Source organism: Papilio xuthus, unplaced genomic scaffold (assembly GCF_000836235.2).
Source record: "Papilio xuthus unplaced genomic scaffold, Pxut_1.1 DF829660.1, whole genome shotgun sequence".
Lineage (NCBI taxonomy): Eukaryota > Metazoa > Arthropoda > Insecta > Lepidoptera > Papilionidae > Papilio > Papilio xuthus.
The window spans coordinates 2,767,062-2,786,036 of NW_013528989.1; the positions used below are offsets into that span (position 1 = coordinate 2,767,062).

General features: G+C 33.9%; 2 protein-coding genes across 3 annotated transcripts in view; both read right to left on the reverse strand.

Moving 5' to 3' along the window:
• The window catches only part of LOC106115806 (RNA-binding protein musashi), a 61,244-nt gene extending 49,133 nt beyond the window's left edge, over positions 1-12,111 (reverse strand). For both annotated transcript variants that reach the window (XM_013309376.1, XM_013309368.1), the window contains exon 1: positions 11,964-12,111. In XM_013309376.1, coding sequence (XP_013164830.1) covers positions 11,964-12,031 — 68 coding nt within the window. In that variant the 5' untranslated portion in view covers positions 12,032-12,111. The remainder of the gene's footprint in view (positions 1-11,963) is intronic.
• Positions 12,112-15,011: 2,900 nt separating this feature from the next.
• On the reverse strand, positions 15,012-17,644 carry LOC106115305 (uncharacterized). Its single transcript, XM_013308669.1, has 6 exons — positions 17,556-17,644; positions 17,367-17,465; positions 16,907-17,038; positions 16,436-16,542; positions 16,240-16,330; positions 15,012-15,600 (listed from the first exon to the last, which is right to left on the reverse strand). Exons 2-6 carry the CDS (start codon positions 17,419-17,421, stop codon positions 15,512-15,514), a joined length of 474 nt encoding a protein of 157 aa, XP_013164123.1. The 5' UTR covers positions 17,422-17,465; positions 17,556-17,644; the 3' UTR covers positions 15,012-15,511.
• Positions 17,645-18,975: the final 1,331 nt, after the last annotated feature.

Sequence of the window (18,975 nt, forward strand, 5' to 3'; positions counted from 1 at the left end):
GTGTTACGTGACTTTTACAAAATTTGATACCTTTGGCACAAATCAATTTTTCATTAAAATCGTATTATAATTCGCACAGTAAGGTATGCCCTGACATTAACTTTAACATTTTAAGTGTAAGTTACTAACTTTGTATCGCCCGTCAAAAAGATATAAGAAATCAATTGACATAACGTACTATAAAATAAAGCGGCTATCCAGGACTTTCCGAATTCAACACAAACTGATGGTTACCATGCATGTTTAATAAACAACCAAACCCAGCTGACTGTTCATCCATCGCTGGCCGCTGTAACAAAATGCGCGGCTGTTCCTTGCATTCATAAAATACAATATAACTTACATGTATATTACCTGTCTTATACATAAATCGCTTAATATCTATATTGTTAAATTACACAAACACATGAACAATTTAGTCTAAAATGAAAAACATCGTGTAAACGTGAGTGGTATAGACATTTTTAACTACTAGCTGTCAACCGGACTTCGTTTGTACGGAATTAATGAAAAACTTAATTAATAACCTCCTCCTCCTCTAAATAAATGTGTTCTTCCAGAATACATTCTACATTTATGTCAAATTTTATCACGTTCCGTTGCGCCATTTTAAAGATACTTACAAACAAACATTAATCAAACCATCAAAACTTACGCATTTATAATATTAGTAAGATTAAGATATTATTTTATATTGTTAACAAACTTACTTGCTAAAGAAGTTTGGATTTTGTTTTTCAAAACCATGCGATTGTTAATTGACGAGACTACATTGCCATCTGTTGACGAGAAGTGTAAACTACATCAAAAAACTAAAAAATCGTTGAAAATATTGTCTACGTGTAACAAAGATCTATTTTACAATAATAAGATTGAACTGAGTTTTATAATAATAAAGATAACAAGAAATGAAACGCCTTTCTATCTGCAGGTTACTGAACGAGTTGGCGCCAAAAAGGAAAAAAATCAATTGTAAATAGTTTACAGCGTCGGTTGATTGAACTGATAGGCAAGTAGTGATGTGACTGCAAGATCGATTCTTACGTTTACCGATTATACATTTATTTATGTTTAGATTAACTAAAAATGTACGATTATGAGAACTTCGTAAATTTAAGTAAATAATCATTAAAATTTTCCAACAATTACATCTTTCTCTGTGATTAAGATTTCAATCGACGAAACGATACAAAATGAGATAAGATTTGTAGTGTTGCAGTACTTTTGCATATCAATGATAAATAACATTGCAAAACTACTTAAAAATTGGCTAAGCTTTTCGTAAAGTTTTTTGATTTTGTTTTTTTGATTTTTTCTATAATTTACTGTGAGAAGAAATTGATAGAAATAAATATTTTAATTTCTTATATATTAAAGACCGCAACACCACGAGACCGTAAGTCCAACCACGAGAACATCCCTATAGCGTGGAAAGTGCGGCGAGTACTGCTGCCGTCGCCTCACTTTCTACTGCCCACCGACAGCTGGCAACACTGACTGACCGCCACTTTAATAATACAATGCTACTTCGTTACTACGAATAATTTGTTTACTTATATTTACTATAGCAATTTTAAAGAATGCATTAAGGTCAATTCTAAGGTTTACCGGTAAAATATGTGAATTATGTTAGAATAATTTTACCAGCATCGGTTTACCGCAAAATTTTTGGACTTAAACCTTACTTCTTGTTCATACAACAGTAAAATAACTATTCAAAATTTTCGTTTCTTTAACTTTGATTTGTTTTTTTTTACTATAACGAATAAAATGAAAAACTAATGGATCGATTTCAAAAATTGTTTGTCATTAGAAGCTAAATTATCACTGAGGCTTTGTTTATCACTATATATATATTTTTAAATCGCGCGCGATGGACGTCGCGGGCAAAAGTTAGTGTTATAATAAAGTTATCTATTAACTTTTATTTTGTGTTTGTCGAATATAATAGTTAACATAAGTAGATATTTCTGTTACAATATAGACGATCGTTATTCGTGAATTGTTATAAATTCGTAGCCAAAACAAACAAAAGCTCGTGCCATCTGTTCAACTGATACTGTACACATTTTACTCTAGATTTGAGATACGGCGAAGGTTTGCCAAATATATTGGTCATGGCCAAAGCTGCTTAAACACAATAGCTACCATTTAAATCTAGAAAGTAATTAACAGCAATAAGCCCTATTGCCAAGTCAAACTTAGTCGATCAAAAGATCGTAAAAGCAATTAAAAAAATTGTTTAAAATCGAATAATACTATTACTCCCTTCTATTCAAAGTAATTAAAATAATTTTTAAAACGAATGAATTCAGCTTTAGATTTAGACACACCCTGTAAGTATATAAAAGTAAAGAAATTTTGAAATCGCAATGAAAAAGAATCCGCTAACAACATTACCCTTAGTTAGTTGAACAATATTATGTAACCTATCATATAAATAGTAACAATACAAAGAATTAACATTCATAACATATAATACTTATTACAACGAGCTTTCGTGTTCCGATTTCATAATCTGCAATAAAAAAGCAACCAGATCTCGCGAGGCGAAGTTCAAGGTTGCAACCGACGGGGACCGGTCGTAGCGAGATAGTACCCCGCCGCACCGCCCTCCCCGGTTCTCTGCCATCACCGGCAGCTGATCCTAGTGGTCTTCAATTGTTGTAATTTAGTACCCATTGTTTGTATGTACACAATTCTACTGCGCGACTCTGACATTTGCATGAAAGTCGCAACCCACTATTACACAAAGAAAGGCCTGCTATATAAGGTCTTATTCTTTGATTATGACAAAGAAATCAATATTTTTGTGGGCTGAGGGTAGAAAAATACTTTTTTCGTATGTTAATGTAAAAAATTGAAAGTAAAAAGTAAACAAGACGGACAGTCCTGATAAATATATTTATCTAGACTACACGAAATCAAAGTCTAAACATTGTAGCAAAATATATCTTATATTAAAAAAAAAGAAAAAAAATAGTACGCAGTTGTACATCTTCTTTGTATTGATTTATCTCACTTGACTTCAATTCGAGAATAAATCCGTACAAAAGTATCATTTCTTCGTAATGTTAATATTGAAGTAGATTGCTATTTGCAGAATTGCAGAAATTGATGAATGTTTTATTGATTTGTCTGAGACGAGCGCGGAGAGAGATCTCCCAGTGTCACCTTGTTGACAGACGAGGGTCACAGTAATGAAATTTTATAAATATCTCAAATGTTGCGAATATTTAATACATTTTTATATTTAAACTGTAAAAAGTTAATATTGATTATAAATAATCATATTTGTATAAAGCAATTTTTTAGTGTCTGTCTGCGAATTCGTCAATAGAAGCCTACTGTAATAGTTTACATTTAGCTACCACGAAGCTTGTAAAGTATTTCTTATCTAAGACGGATATTGTTATCTTGTTACGTGCCTTGTCAGCAACTAATTGAAATAACATTGCACCAAACCCTTACAAGACTATCTTTAAGTTAAAAGATGAACTTCTTCAGAATTTTGTTAATGGATAATCAAGTCCGCTCATCTGAAAATCTTAGAAAACAAAGTTGGATTTCGTCACCTCTGTGTTACCGATTTGAAAAATTCTTTCACTGTTGAGAAGCTACACTGTTTTTGGGGACTTAAGCTAGATTTGTAAGTTGTTATTTATTTTAATTCAGATATTTAAAAGAGAACATGATTCGTTTAAAAGTTAGATTTGATTTCATCTTCGCTTCAAACACTTGGTCAGAGCTTGACAATGAGTTAGTAAAGAATACCAACATACATATAATTATATTATTATTACGTAATGTTTTAAAAACAATACAGAGCGATATTCAAAACATGTGATTGTTGTAATTCATTGTGTTGCGATGATATATCCATGTCTTATGACAGGTATGCAGCTTGTATCGTCTTACTACGACGTGACAGGTTGCGTGACAGGTTACGTGACACACGTGACAGCTTCGATAATCACATAAGGTCAAAGTGAGAAATGGAACATCACTATTCCTGTGTATGAATGATCAACATGACGTAATAAATACACCGAAAATTGTTAATTAAACTTTTAATCTGTTTTACAAATTATGCTCAGGAAAAACCATTTACTATTGTAGCAGTATCTAAATATTTTCACAGTATAAATACTATGAGAAAACGATGAAGTAATGAGTTTTTGCTTCAGTGTTTAGCTTTATTTTTTTAATATTCTTCACTATTACTGCTAATCACACATTCAGGACTGTTCCTATGAATTGCTTGTACATTTCCCTTCAAATATTACAATCCCAGTTCTCAGTGAAGTGAAGTCAAGGCACAATGATAATAGGTATGAAGACAAAGCCATTCGACCTCGAAACCCGAGCGCGTCGGGCGCGGGTCGGTGCGGGGGTGCGGTGTGGGGGGAGGGGGGCTGGAGGGTAACCGGAGAGGCGCGGGCGTGTTGCCGCTCCTCGCCGACAGATGTCCTGCGCACGAGCAAACACCCCTACTATTTAAAACTATACGTTCCTAAATTAACTATTTACAGTTTGTTTCTTAAATCAAAATTTGTGTATATCGTCATCCCTGTCATTACCTTTGACAAAATAGAGATAACAATATGTTTTAAACTTGGATTTTGATCTCAGAAACCAAAAGTTACTTACAATATAGTCGAATTTACATTAAATGTGAAATTATAGTAAACCTTTTTAACAATTTTATCTTAATAAGGATGTAATCATAGACTTTTAAAAAAAGATAAACACATTTGTATAAATTAATATAAATTAAAACTTTTAGAAATTAATCCATAATTTCTCATTTTATTTTATATCATTAGGTGGCAAACGAGCGAGCGTCCACCTGAAATCGCTGAAATAGCGAAGTGACCGTTGCCCATAGACATACGTAATTGCATATGCGTTGCCTACCTTTAATCCACGGAGTAGAGGATGCATAGAAAGATAATATTTTCCTTTCCCATGCATCCTCTCATCCGGTAAGTCTACTTCCACTTCCCATCCTTTCCTTATAAGAAAAACGGTGGGAAGAGAAAGAGGACTATATAAGGCCTCCGGGACGCACACTCATCAAACGAAACGCGGAATTGCTTCCACTTAAGGCCTGTCTTCTGTGTGGTCGTGGTACATCACCAGGCGAGCTGGGACAATTCGTGCGAACATGTTAAAGCGGGCTCTACCACTGTTAAAGTCTCTTTTCTATTTCGGAATTCTAGTAAAGGTTTTTGGACTGTTAAAGAACTTTGATAAAATCATGTCATCACTCTCATTTCCTTTGAAAAAACCGAAACAACGATACGTCCTAACAGGGTTGTCAAGTCAGTGAAATTTCATGTAACCACAAAATAACCATTGGTTTCTTTGTTGCTCTCAAAGAAAATATAAAAGATGGTGATATTGTTATTCAAGTTATTTTAATGAAATCTTACTGAAATACGTATTAATTTATGAATGAGACAAGACACGTGTACACATTTATGTTTTTATTTATTAATATAAAGTAAACAAGTGACTCTTTTAATATTAAAATTGCGCGTCAGTCGTTATGTAACCAACAAATGAGGGTTATAATCAAAATATCATTTTAATATCTCCTAATTTAAAGTATAGTATTTATATTTATGGTGAACAATTCGTTCGTATTCGCATTTAATATCGTAAACAATGGAGTGAAGAAACTTAATAATAAACATTGCATTAGCATTTTGTCATAAAAAAAACTAAATTTAGAATTCAATACCGGTGTTATTTACCTGCACACGTGATTTGTAATTAAATCAGATTCAATCTAACAACGTTTTATAAAACTGTATTCGACTAAATTTAATTACGTTACAATTACTCCAGCTGATTAACCACGCGTACAATTTTATTGAATCTCGCTTATTTATGTAACAATTTCTTAATTTATGCAACTTTTTATAATCTGTGGCAATAAAGTGAAATTTTAAATTACAAACGATTATTTTAAATAGGTATCGATTGTTTCAAGGATGCGCAACAAGAGGGAGAAGGACAAATACAAAATACAATAGGAAAGAAAGTGACAAACGATTGTAGAAGTAAACAATCTCTTAGCATAAGTTTTTAAATTGTGCGATTGATCATATAAAAGTCAGTTAATTTAACGAGTTTATTTCGTGTTCCATTCGAGTTCTTGTGGTACGGCACTCCCTACACAGCGTATACAATGGCCGTTTCGTTCCAGGACGACAGTTACAAACAATGCAAAAACATTTTCTTCTTACAGTTTTGTTCAAATTAAGACTAAAAGTAGCCAACTAAAAGCTTTTAAGTATAACTTGTTGATATTATGTTGTTATCAAATAACCTGATATTCATCTTATATATAAAAATTGTCGTGTCACAATTTTCGTTCCCATACTACTCCGAAACGGCTTGACCGATTCTCATGAAATTTTTTGAGCATATTGAGTAGGTCTGAGAATCAGCCAACATCTAGTTTTAACCCCGCGAGGACGGAGTCGCGGGCGACATCTAGTTCATTTCTAATTTTGTGAGTAATATTTTGCTTCTGTTTTTAATAGTCGTTAGTTCCCATAGAAAAAATTAAGCAATTTTGAGCAGAGGAAACAATATTCAATGATGTTATATAAACAGTATGAGTCACGTGAGCGCCGGGTTTGCGGTTCGAAGTCAATCATTAGTATGTTAAACATATCGTTCAGTTTTTGTCTAAATCTATTGTAAATGACTCCAATTTTTCCTTAATATGTTCCTACGTAATTTTTTTCGTACTGGTTATTTTTGGAGTAACAGATTGAATAGTAATTATTTAGTATTTATTTTGAAATTAACAAAGAAATCTTTTTGGCTACTGGCTATAAGACGTTGTGTTTTGTGCCTAATTGATTTACGCCATTTTGTCGCTGATGGTAGTGGTTTCTGGTGGTGAGGAATAGAACTAATGATATAGATAGAATTAACTGTCACGTAACTTCAATAGGCGGGTTTAAATCTAAACAAAACAAAAGCTATAATTTCCAAGTAATTGCCTATCCATTTATAGAGATCAGTGTTGTAAACATATATAATTTCATTTAACTTTTAATACTTTATTAATCTATTTAAAATAAAACCTTTTTCAATATTGTTATAAAACAAGAACATAATGTAATAAAAAACACCAACTTTAGTGGAAAGGAGGCTAATCTCGTTGTACACGTTTCCAGCACGAGAGTTGAGAGCTTATGTGATTAATAACTTTATATAAATATCGGTAAACAATGATAAAGCTGTACAAAGAGATGCCGCATTATATACGTTAATAGAACCTAAGTATATAACTATATACACAATACATAAAAGAGTTATGCACCTTAGAACTATGTTACGTGAACATGTCGCTCAAACTTGTCACGAATAAATTTTGATTATCGTGGATTTTCACAATTGGGTTTGAGATTTTTTAGGTTAAAATGAGATGTTCATAGCAGTATTAAACAACGTTTTTAAATCAATCAAAAAAGATCAAATTTAACTGATTTAACGATGGCAAAAATTAAGAAACATAATAATGTTATTTAAAAGAAAATCGAATGTAAATTTTCTTATCGATCTCAAGAATTTAATATTGATATCGGCTGTATTTATTGACGTGGAGATGTGGTACGTTGTTAATAAAATTATTGTAGTCTGAATTTGTTTAGCGTAGGATTTCACTAATGAATATTAGGCCGACTCGCGCCCGACAGCGCAGCGGTCTCAGTTCGCGTGACCGCCGCACTTCTCGGAACACACACGTGAACTACAAATTACTCACATTGCACACTTGTATTAACGGCTAAAACCAATCCAAAGACAAAATTAACTAAACAGTAGAACGTCAAATAACATGGCGGCCATAACGCTTTATTTTTTACATACGATACAATGGAGAGATATTGTAAAATAAACATAGCTTATGTTATTTTACATTAGTTATGAGAGAAAAAGTGTTTTACATATTATATTTTGTCCGCGAGAAATTAAAAATAACTTAATAAGGCTATGTGTTCTTCCAGACTATGTTATACATCTATGTCAAATGCCATCAAGCTCCGTTCAGCCTTCTAACATCCGTCTGAAAAAATTTACGTATTTAAACGTAATGCGTAGTTTATGATAAAGGTGCGTATTGAAATAAAGTATACACTGTAGTTTATTTTTTATGATTCGTTCGACTTCAAGTGCATAGCTCAGAAACACAGTTTTGATTATTTAAATGTAAACAACAAAATAGCCGACATGTTTGACAAGTTGTGGGGTGACAGGTATAGTTCCAGGCGGCCAGGTAACCGCCTCGTTCCCACAGGAATACAACCCTTACACCCCATGGGTAGCATCCCTTACAAAGCAAAATAGTTTACCTGCTTTCTTATCTATTGCGTGACTACGTGTTACTAAGTGTTAATTGCATTTTATGTTATTTTTAACTGTATAAAAGCTTTTATTTTCAATTATTAAATAACCGAATTTAAATCTGTTTTGCAAAACGGTAACATAAAAAACTTACTAAATAAATTTGACAACATATAATAATCTTGATAAGAAGACATAAAGACATGTTTGTACTTTACAATTATATTGTACGTAGGTGGTACAGGTTTCCTATCATCCTGTTGGAATGAAAGGGTAACATCTCGAGAGACGCGACCGCGACCAAACCTGTAGGATAATAATAACACCGCTTAAAACCGGTCTTTCGCCAACGTCGGCGAGCGAGTCGTACACAACCAACTCACAATATCTTATACCTCGCTGTTTATTCTTTAGTTAATGTTTGATAGTCTGCGCTCTCTGCTCTGTGGCCTTGACATTGCTGTCAAAATTGACACTAATTAAGAATGCGTTCGAGTTATTATTTTACCGTCTTAAAAAAGGTTCTCGATTCGCCGGTATTTTTTATGTGTAAAAACTACATATGGCATAGCAAGATTTATTCATAACAATAACTTATATCTACTGATAGTAATTTAACTTCTATTGTAGCTTGTTAGTAGCGAGTTTTGTATGTAAAATTGAATCTAAAATATGTATTGTTGTTTAGTAAAACATAGCATTCTATAAACGAATATAAAAACAATACCATTGTTTGGAATTAATGTGCGATGATTGTGATTGTTTATGACTGTTTAAAGAAGATACGAGTTCGCGTTAAATTTTAACGATTTAAATAAAATAATCATTATTACGATGAAGGAAGCCTAATCGCCTAAACCTAAGACATGCGAACTAAGAGCGCATCTGAATATATTTAACCGAAAACCATTTGTGTATAAAAATTTCAAATTATTGTGAAAACTTTCCACCGGTTACGACGCGTAATAGAATTACTTTCCTGTTCGTAGTAAGACAACTTCGTACCTGGTAATTAAAAAGATTGGAGAAGCAGAAGAATAACAAGAGATCTCCAATAATAATAGAATTGCAATAATTCTCGAATTATCTTTATAACTCTGACAAACACGAGACAGTGTTCCGATGCCATCGTCCATGCTGATAGTTCATTAGTTTTTGAGTAAATACGATCATTAATACTAGACATGCATCCAGTCTAGAGATGGACGAAGATTGTAATGATTTTCAATGCCAGTAATAAAACGTAACAATAATAACATTTAGTTCGCAATTCGCAGCTGTAGACATCAATCAGAGCGCGCACGCGACGTCGGACAAAACGCGAGCTGTTGGGACCACGATTCTAGTCTACACAACTATGTATAGATCGACCAATGTATCTGTCCCGGGTTACATAAGTGAAATTAAATTACTGTAGCTTATTAATGCCTTTTATCAATGTCCAAAAGTGTCACAAGTTCCTTGTAAAACTGATGCTGTGTTGTCATGTTTTGCTTCTACGTTGATAAATTAGTCGCGCTATATGAAAGTAGATATCAAACAAGTCTAGCTGGCAAACTTATGTGCCACATCTAACTCCAATCACAGGTAACTCCGTATTTTGCAGATCATGCTTTTGTCAAATCAACAGGATAAAAGCCGGTTAAGTTTTTTTTTAATTTGTTACACCAAGTAAAAGGTAACATAAAATCATTGTAACATCGTATTTAAAGTAGTCCCATTTTAGTAATTCTACAAAAAAATGCGCCATTTTTAAATTAATATCCAACCATTACGTTGCTGATGAGTAGCAGAAATAAATACAATAGAATAATAGTGACATTCCAAAGGTTCTATTATATCGCAAAAATGTGGGTAATTACATATTTATCGTCAGTTGTTACTTTACATCATTCTCTCGAGTCAATGTTAAGTAAAGAACCGATGCATATTGTTAAGTTATAACTGGCAGATAGGTCATTGCACCTACGATTTGTCGTATACGAAGTACATTTACTTTTGGATTTAGTGTCAAGGACTTTCTTTTAATTGGGAAATCCCTCTGTGGTGTTAAAGGGTCGTTTGTTATATGTTTAAATGTTTAAAAAATGAGAAAAATCTAAGATTAACCGTAAAATGTTTACAGAATTTTAAACATGTACCTGAAGGAGGCATTGTGCAATTTCTTTTGTTCAAACGAACATAAACTATTGTTTAAATGCCAACAGAATTAACATATATCAAGAACAAAGGTTTTTTTTTTCAATTTGTGTATTTATATTGGCAACATTGAGTATCCGCTTCCCATTTCCTCGACATCAATAATGTGCTCGACTATCGGAATGTTTATTACAAAATTTATTGCAACCAATTCTGTTATGAAACGATTTAATTTTTCATCATATTTTTTGCTGTTTTTCTTGTAAATAACCTAATGGATGTTTAGTAAACTTTATTTTTAGGTTAAATTTTGGTCTTCTTAATATATCCTCCGAAATTGATGTTTTGCTAATGAGCTGAGCTAATCTGCCGCTTTGTGAGTTACTTGCGGTATATACATTTGCTTGGATGTAATGCAGTTGAGTGAGCCGCGCGCGGAGATGCATGCAGTAAATAACATCGAGAAAGTAATGTATGCGTCATGTAAAACACAACCAATTAAAATAATAATGAAAATGAAATGCCTTTTGATTCGACAATAATCAGATTTTTTAGATTTAGATTTTAATGTAACGACAGCTCCCCAGAGATGTTTTAAAATAACGGTTAATTTCAAGTGGCTCACTCACTAGCATTTAGTAACAATTGGTGTCAAATTAGCAACCAGATAAACAAAGTTTCATTGATGTTTATAATAGATGTAGTAGATTTAGAGCAAAGCGTGTTCGCGGCAGTTAAAAACTGACGAGTCTGTGCTCGCCGCGATCTCAGCGGGTTTGATGTTGTTTGGGTCGTTAATGCAACCAACAAATAGACGTAGTAAAAATCATTCCGACACAATTATAGCGCGGAAGTACAAAACAGCTTCCTACTGCGCACGGCTGCGTGCGGCGGCGGGTGCAGCGTGCTGTGCCGCCGCCCGCTGCATACCACATGCACTCACAGTACCAGTTGAGTTCTACGCAGTTCAAGCTTTGTTTACAGGCCGGCATGGCCGTGCGGGCGACGCGGCTCGCTCACCGGCTCATACATCGATTGCCGGCACTGCCGTGCTCACTTCCAGCTAAGGATACGTCTCTAAGCCGATTATAAAACCGGTACCGGGGCACGACAGGAACGACCGTCAGTTTTCTCGACTCTCAATCGATACTAGACACTGATTCGAAACATTTCAATCGTTGTCGTCGTTTTTGTTCAGACGAATGTTTCGTTCTAACGACGGTCGCTGTCGACGCAAGGGTTTCCTGCGACCGGCGTGGTAAAGACAAAAAAAATCAGAGCAGTCATCTCGTATTGACGTTTCGTGCGGCCGCTCGGGCGTCACTGACAGACGCGCAATGTCGCGCCCCGAGCGCTGAACCGATGTAAAATCACTTTATTGGCGGTTTTTGCGCCTTCGTATGGCACACGGTCACTGGACGCAGCAAAGGGCAAGCCGAAGGGGCGGTGGAGCTCACCTGAGCCTTACGGGCGGCGGGATGTTGAACGCCGGAAACAGTTTCGCGTTGGGACTCTCGAACAGCATCGCGATTGTTTTTTCACCGTGCACGCATCGTGTGCCCGTCCACTCGGTGTGGCGGCTGGCCGAACACTGCCGGCGAGTCGCGGGGCGCCGCGGTGCCCCCCTCGCGCCTGACGTCACCGCCTGACAGAACGGCTGCCGTCCCCCTCGAGTACGGTGCTTCGAAAAGGGACGCAAGATGTCAAGACTGCAGTAGTGGCGTCGCGTATTGTATAGTTGAACCCCTCTTATGTCGTAGCTTGTAGGGCTTCGCTCGCCCGCCGGCCGCAGCCGCTGCTCGTGCGTGCTGCGTGCCTCACCCCACTCTGCATTTTGGTCCAACATTACAAATGGTCATATAGCGATTAACGATCGACAATAATTTCTCAAAATCACGGCACTTATTTGCTTACATTTGCTAAGACATACAAATCAATTAACTTTGAATGACGGCTCTTCGAGTTCATTGGAAGCAATCAAGCGGTCAAAGTTATTGCCCGCTGCGTCGCGCCGCGCCTGAATGTCAGACCCGTTCTGCTGACCGGCCTGCACTCACCTGCAACATACACTTACACTGATATTTGTTAAGATTTACGTGTTAACAGAAATAACCACATTAATTATGATCTCTATTACTTTACTTATCTTTTAATCAAATGGCTTATCTTTTAAACTGGCTGGATTTCATCGTAATAATGACATAATATCACAAATCACAATTTCTACTATTCACTTCTTTGGTACTTTTATAACAATTACATTTGCAATTAATGTAAACATAAACAATTAAGATTAACACTTTAAAAATCAACTTTTTCGGTTTAAATTTCCACACTACTTCACTCTCACAACAAATACTACTAAAACAAATTAAAAGTTACATGAAACATCGATAAAACTATTCACACATAATCACTAGAAACAATCAAGCATATTAACACACAATTTACATGCATTTACGTTTAATAAAACACAAAAACGATTTTTTTATTTCCTTTATTTACGAATTTTATAAAACACAATGGCCGCCATGATTTAATTGTCAAAAATAAACAATAACGTCTCCGCGAGTCATTTTCGGTCAACTGACTGACTGTCACTTTTATTTCAAAAAATGTTTATGTTCTAAACCAAAATCAATTGAATGTTGTTTTTAACAATTAAACACATTTAATGTATAATCGCAACTTTGATAATTCTTAATTAATATATTTTATATGTATTGGGTAAATTACTTTTGTTAAAATGATTTTTCGATAATATAATTAAAGTGTTAAAGTATTGAACAGACCGATATTTGTGAATTGGATCCAATATGACGATTTAATGTCTATTCATTTCATACAAGAGATAGTTTGGAATTTTAGTTCATTGTGCATCAAAAATTGAAAGAAGCTAACGTCAAGATTAAACTTGCAAGTGGGCGAATACGACAGACTTTATTAAATAACCATTTAGAAAATGCTTTACCCAATTTTTGTAATACTAAAGCAGTAAAATGTGTTGATTACATTTAAAAAAACATTGACAAGAACTCAATAATAATTTTAATGAAGTAAATCAAATAATATCGATCGGCACAACCTCAATATTGCGCAACGATTTTTGCAATATAACAATACCGAGGACTTAACAAAGAGTTAAAAGTACTAGTACTCTAGGATATAACAAAGCGTTATTAAATAAAAAATCGCTATATGTTATAAAATTCTCGTATTACATTCAAAAACCTATTTCCGTGCGTAACATTTTGCTGAATAGTAAATCAATTATCAGTCCGCTTCGCTAATTGCCTTCGATAATAAGTTTTAGCTTCGACGAAACATAATTTACATATTCTGAATATTAATAGATGATTGTAATTGTCTATGATCATGAAATATCTGTTCTGCAATGTTTATAAACCCTTTTTCAACTAGTTAATATTATCCTCGACATAAATTCGTTCAAAACATCCCAACAGTCCCCTACTGACATTCCATTTTGCAACATTTTCGCCTCGTCACCCTTGTCGGCCTACGGACTTGTGTTTCGCGAGTATGTTTGATTGTTAAAAGGGTAAGTCAGACTATTTTTTTATTCTTAATTAAATTTATCGCATGACAAGTCCTCGAAATATGTTTTTCGTTATTTTAATTCGTTGTTTTCCTTTGAACCGTTTTCATCATCTGAAGCATACAGATTGATGCGTAAAATTCTCGTAAAAGCTATGATTTTAAATATCGTCTTAATTATAGTTTTAGTGTGTCACCATCTTTATACAATAGAGAGCGTTAACAACAAACGAAATATTACGTAATTCGAATCGATTTCAACTAAAGTTGACAATACCGCAGACATTCTTTGTCAGAGAATTAACGAAAGCATTAAAAAAGAATATTAGAAAGTGTTAAATTAGATTTTGAGATCGATGTTTTTATTTTGTTGCAACACAACTGTGGACTTCGTGTTCTCTCGCACTTCACTGTGCTTTATTAACCTTTGTTATGCTTTTATTTTACATAAATGAAAGAAAGAAAAGTTTTTATTATAGGTTATTAAGATTAAACCAAGAAACAATAACATAAAAATAACTGAGAAATTAAATTAAAGTTAAATTATCATTTATTGTTAATTTTGTATAATCTAGTGATGCACACACTAAGCAATGCCTGTATCGTGGCCACCGATATTCATATACGTATATAATATTCAGTCCACAAAATTTACAAAAACCTAAACTCACGACATTTTATCATTTAACAAATATCAGTTACTCCGGTATACATATAATACTGTAAGAGTTTTATTTTTCTTCTTTGAGATATATATAAATGTATAGATGATTGCTTGGAAATGACTTAGCGCGTCATGGCGCGTCACTTTGAGACAGGATGACATTCAAACATCTGTCAAATTGCATACATAGAGACGCTTCAATTTTATTAAATCTATTTATTATAAAACTCTGATGAAATAAAACACAACACTATTTATTAGACGTTTTATTTGTTACCAAATTAACAATAAAATAGTTAAATTTATGAGCAATGTAAGTAACATTTAATATTTCTTAAATATTTTAGTTATTTTTACATCAGGAGATATTCCTGATTTTTATCTAATTTCCATTTTTTTTAATAATTAATCAAAAACATTTGACAAGTTGAATATATTTGACATAATCAGTGTTAGATATAACTTCTTTAAATAAAAGATTTATTAGTTTGTTGTATGTAGGAAGGTTTACTTTTGTGACTATCAAAGTTTGTGTTATTAATACAATATATATGATATACAGTGGAACCTGGATGAGGGAGAAACCTCTATAAGTGAGAGTTATTGTCTTGATCCCGTAATATAACCTCTATATAAGATAAACTCGGGATAAAGAAGAACCTAAGCATGAAAAATATCGAGGTCCCTTAGATCCTCGCTTGTCCAGGTTCGAGTGTATTCACTGGGTTTATGTGTATGAGGGGAGAGGGGTGTGGGTGTGTGTGTGGTGAGGGTGAGGTGTGGTGTTCACCCCCCGCAGCCGCCGCGTGAGCATGCGGAGCGCTTTGGCGGGCGGTACGAGGAGGTGGAGGCGCCGCCACTCAGCGGCAGGTAGTCTGCAAATATTATTAAACTTCTATACATACATATATGTATACTAACGGAGCCGACAGACGTTGTCCTTTCTACACGTCTTTAATTTGAATAAATTAATATGAAGTTAATATTTGATGAAAATTGTGAATCAAAACCATTCCAAGATCCCCTTGGACACACACAAAAAATTTCATCAAAATCGCTCCAGTCATTTGAGAGAAGTTCAGTGACATACACACACACAGAACAATTATATATATAAAGATATAGGATACATCTGCATACATTATATGCATGGTAACCCAAATATATTAGATATAAGTATACGCAAATAACTAACAATTATATCATTTTCACAACATAACTATCAAAGTAAAATATTCATGACCAGCCATCTGTGGAATTTGACATTCTATTGTACAGTTGATTTCGCATCAGAATAAATGACAATTGTCAATCACAATAAATCGCTCAAATAACAAAGCAACCGCTACCCATAGACATCTGCAATTGCATATGCAACATCTTTAATCTACAGAGGAGGGGACACACAGAAAGATATTAATTCCCTTATGTATGTATCCTTTCCTTATAAGAAAAAGAATGGGAAGGAACACTGGACTAAAATGAGGCTGCAGCACATAAGTTGTGTATCTCACCATCTCCAGCACCAGCACCCAGCCTGTGTCCACCATTTTCCTCTAACTTCTTCAGCCTTTCTGCCATCTCCGCTCTCTTGCGCTCCTCACGCTGCAACACAACATTAAATGTTATACTTTCAAAACTATTATTGTTATTTCTCATTGACAAAACACATGTATAAAATCTTGTTGTCAACATAACTGTCTTGCTTACCTCCTTCTGTTCTCTGAGTGCTCTAGCGGAGGCCTCCTCCAGCAGCCTCTGCTGTCTCTCCCGCGCCTCTTGTATGGCAGCCATCCGTGCCAGCGCTACATCCGGGTCTGCAAGTAAAGAATTATAACATAAATAGTTCATTGATTTATTTTTGGTTCAATACCGCATCAAATAACTGTATAAGTTCTACAATAGATTTTAAATAAATCAAAACACAACGAGAATTGTGTGTATTTTTCAACTGCAAATATGATATTGGTTTTTTGTACAAAGGCGGCATAAAACTATTTTTTTTTATATTAACTAAGCTAAAACTTGACCACAACTAGTTATGAGATGTTGTTTTATTACATTGCATCTAAAAATCAACAATGGCAGTTGTTTTCTGCCACCGCTGTTAGGGTCTATGTTTATTGAAAGATGGCAATCCTAATCATGATATTTAGTGCAGCTAGTATTAAATATGTTCACCTTTATGATATGCAGCATCTTCCCTCGCCTGTCGCCATCGTTCGATGCGAGGACTGAGCTTGTGAGCTGCATACAGCATGGCCGCTGAAGCTCCCACTAAGTACCATCCATATGATGCTAGAAACCGCAGAACTGCAATATATTGTACATATGTGTTAAACATCTCACTAAAACCAACAATGATCATTTATATTGCTACACATTTTTATCTGTTCTGTACGGCACTGGATATCCTGTGCATAGATAAGTCAATTCAGGCCAAGTTTTATAACATTACTACAGTTTAAATACAGAAAGTATTGAAAAATACACCTAAACCAAGGTGTATGAATACGAGATATAAGATATTACTGTAGCAATTATCAAAAAATCTGAATTTTAAAAGTATCGCTTGTCTCTTTAATGTACTCTAAAAACTAAACTATTCGTAAAAATATATAATAGTATCTGTAAAACCTACCAAATGTAATTGGGTTAAACATCGTCATTGGTTCTTCTGAAACCACACTATCCATTTTTAGTGATTCACGAAATGCAAAATCTGAACTCGACCTCGACTCTGTAATATTTATTAAAATGTTAACACCTCATTTACATTTTATTCTAGAACTTTCACGTACGGTTTACTAATAAATAAAATGCTAAATACCTATAATTACAAATATTTCACAATACAAACAATGACGTGTTTAAACAGCAAAAACAAATTGATATTAGACGTTTGTGGACTTATGACATTAATTAAAAAAAATGACATTGACAGTTTATTTTTTAAATTTCGGCAACCGAGTATAATAATTCCGGCCAAGTTTTTAAAATAAAATCTTGACCGTTCTTTATCATTTAATTCTAATCATTTTTGCAATTTACTTTTTAAAATTAAAAAAAATTAAAGTCGATGGTGTCCAGTGTGACGAACAACTAATAAAAAAAATCTACTGAACTAGTTTAGAGCAAATTACGTAAATATAACTTTATTAAAAGAAAACAATTTTTTTGCTACAAAAAATTTCGTCGGATTTAAGGTTAAGGATTATACACCGCTTTTATTTTTCTATTCAACAAAATTAACTTCTTGCCTAAACCGCAAACGAATATGTTATGTTATATATAAAGTTCAAATCGGAAGATCAGTGAGGTCTTTGGTTAAATAAAAGGCAAAGTGGACATTACAAAATATTCGATTTATTTTGGTTTGAACATACCGACACGGTGTACATCTATATTTACACACGAAATATACAACTCATTCAAAATTATTGCCTAATCCAGTGCCATAAGATCCACAATAAAATGAATTCAACTTGACAGACAAGTATTACTTAATTTACATCACAAAATACATAATCCCCGCATAAGTACTAAATCAGAATAGAAGATGTACAATGCAGTCTTCACTGTTCATGTTCACGCATGCGACCAATCGGAAGAGAATAGCGTGTGACGTCACGGCCTCTGATTGGCGGAGGGCACAAGGACGTCTGCTATTGGCTAATGGGTATAGAACAATTTTTACAATTAACGGTAAACTATTGCTTGTATAAACATAATTTATCACAAGTTTAGGTGATTATCACTAAAGAAACTTGGTTCATACATGAAACTAGACTATATTATACATGCAGGTACTCTAAACATCACATATACAATCACTTTATAGAGAATGGACAATTAGTTATATATAAAAGGTCCTTAAATAATTTCAGTTCACCAAAATAAATATAAATGAGAATATTTACATAATTTGTTACATCAATTAAATAAAAAATATCCTGCATACATTTGTCTATACATTGTGCATACACTTATATGTAAAACATTCACCTCGGAAGTATCTTTGAGAAGAAAAATTATAGTACAAGTGCATCGCAATATGAAATACTGATTTAATTTTGTTTAACTCTACAGTGGAGAATTACATATTATTTTGTTACATAAATAAATAATTCATTTGCATTGAATTGTCTTTTCAAACCATAGACATATGTAACATGGAGTTCAAAATACTTCTGATAGAGTAACCATTCCGGATGTGTGAGTGTTTGTTGAGATGATTTTACTAAGTATTG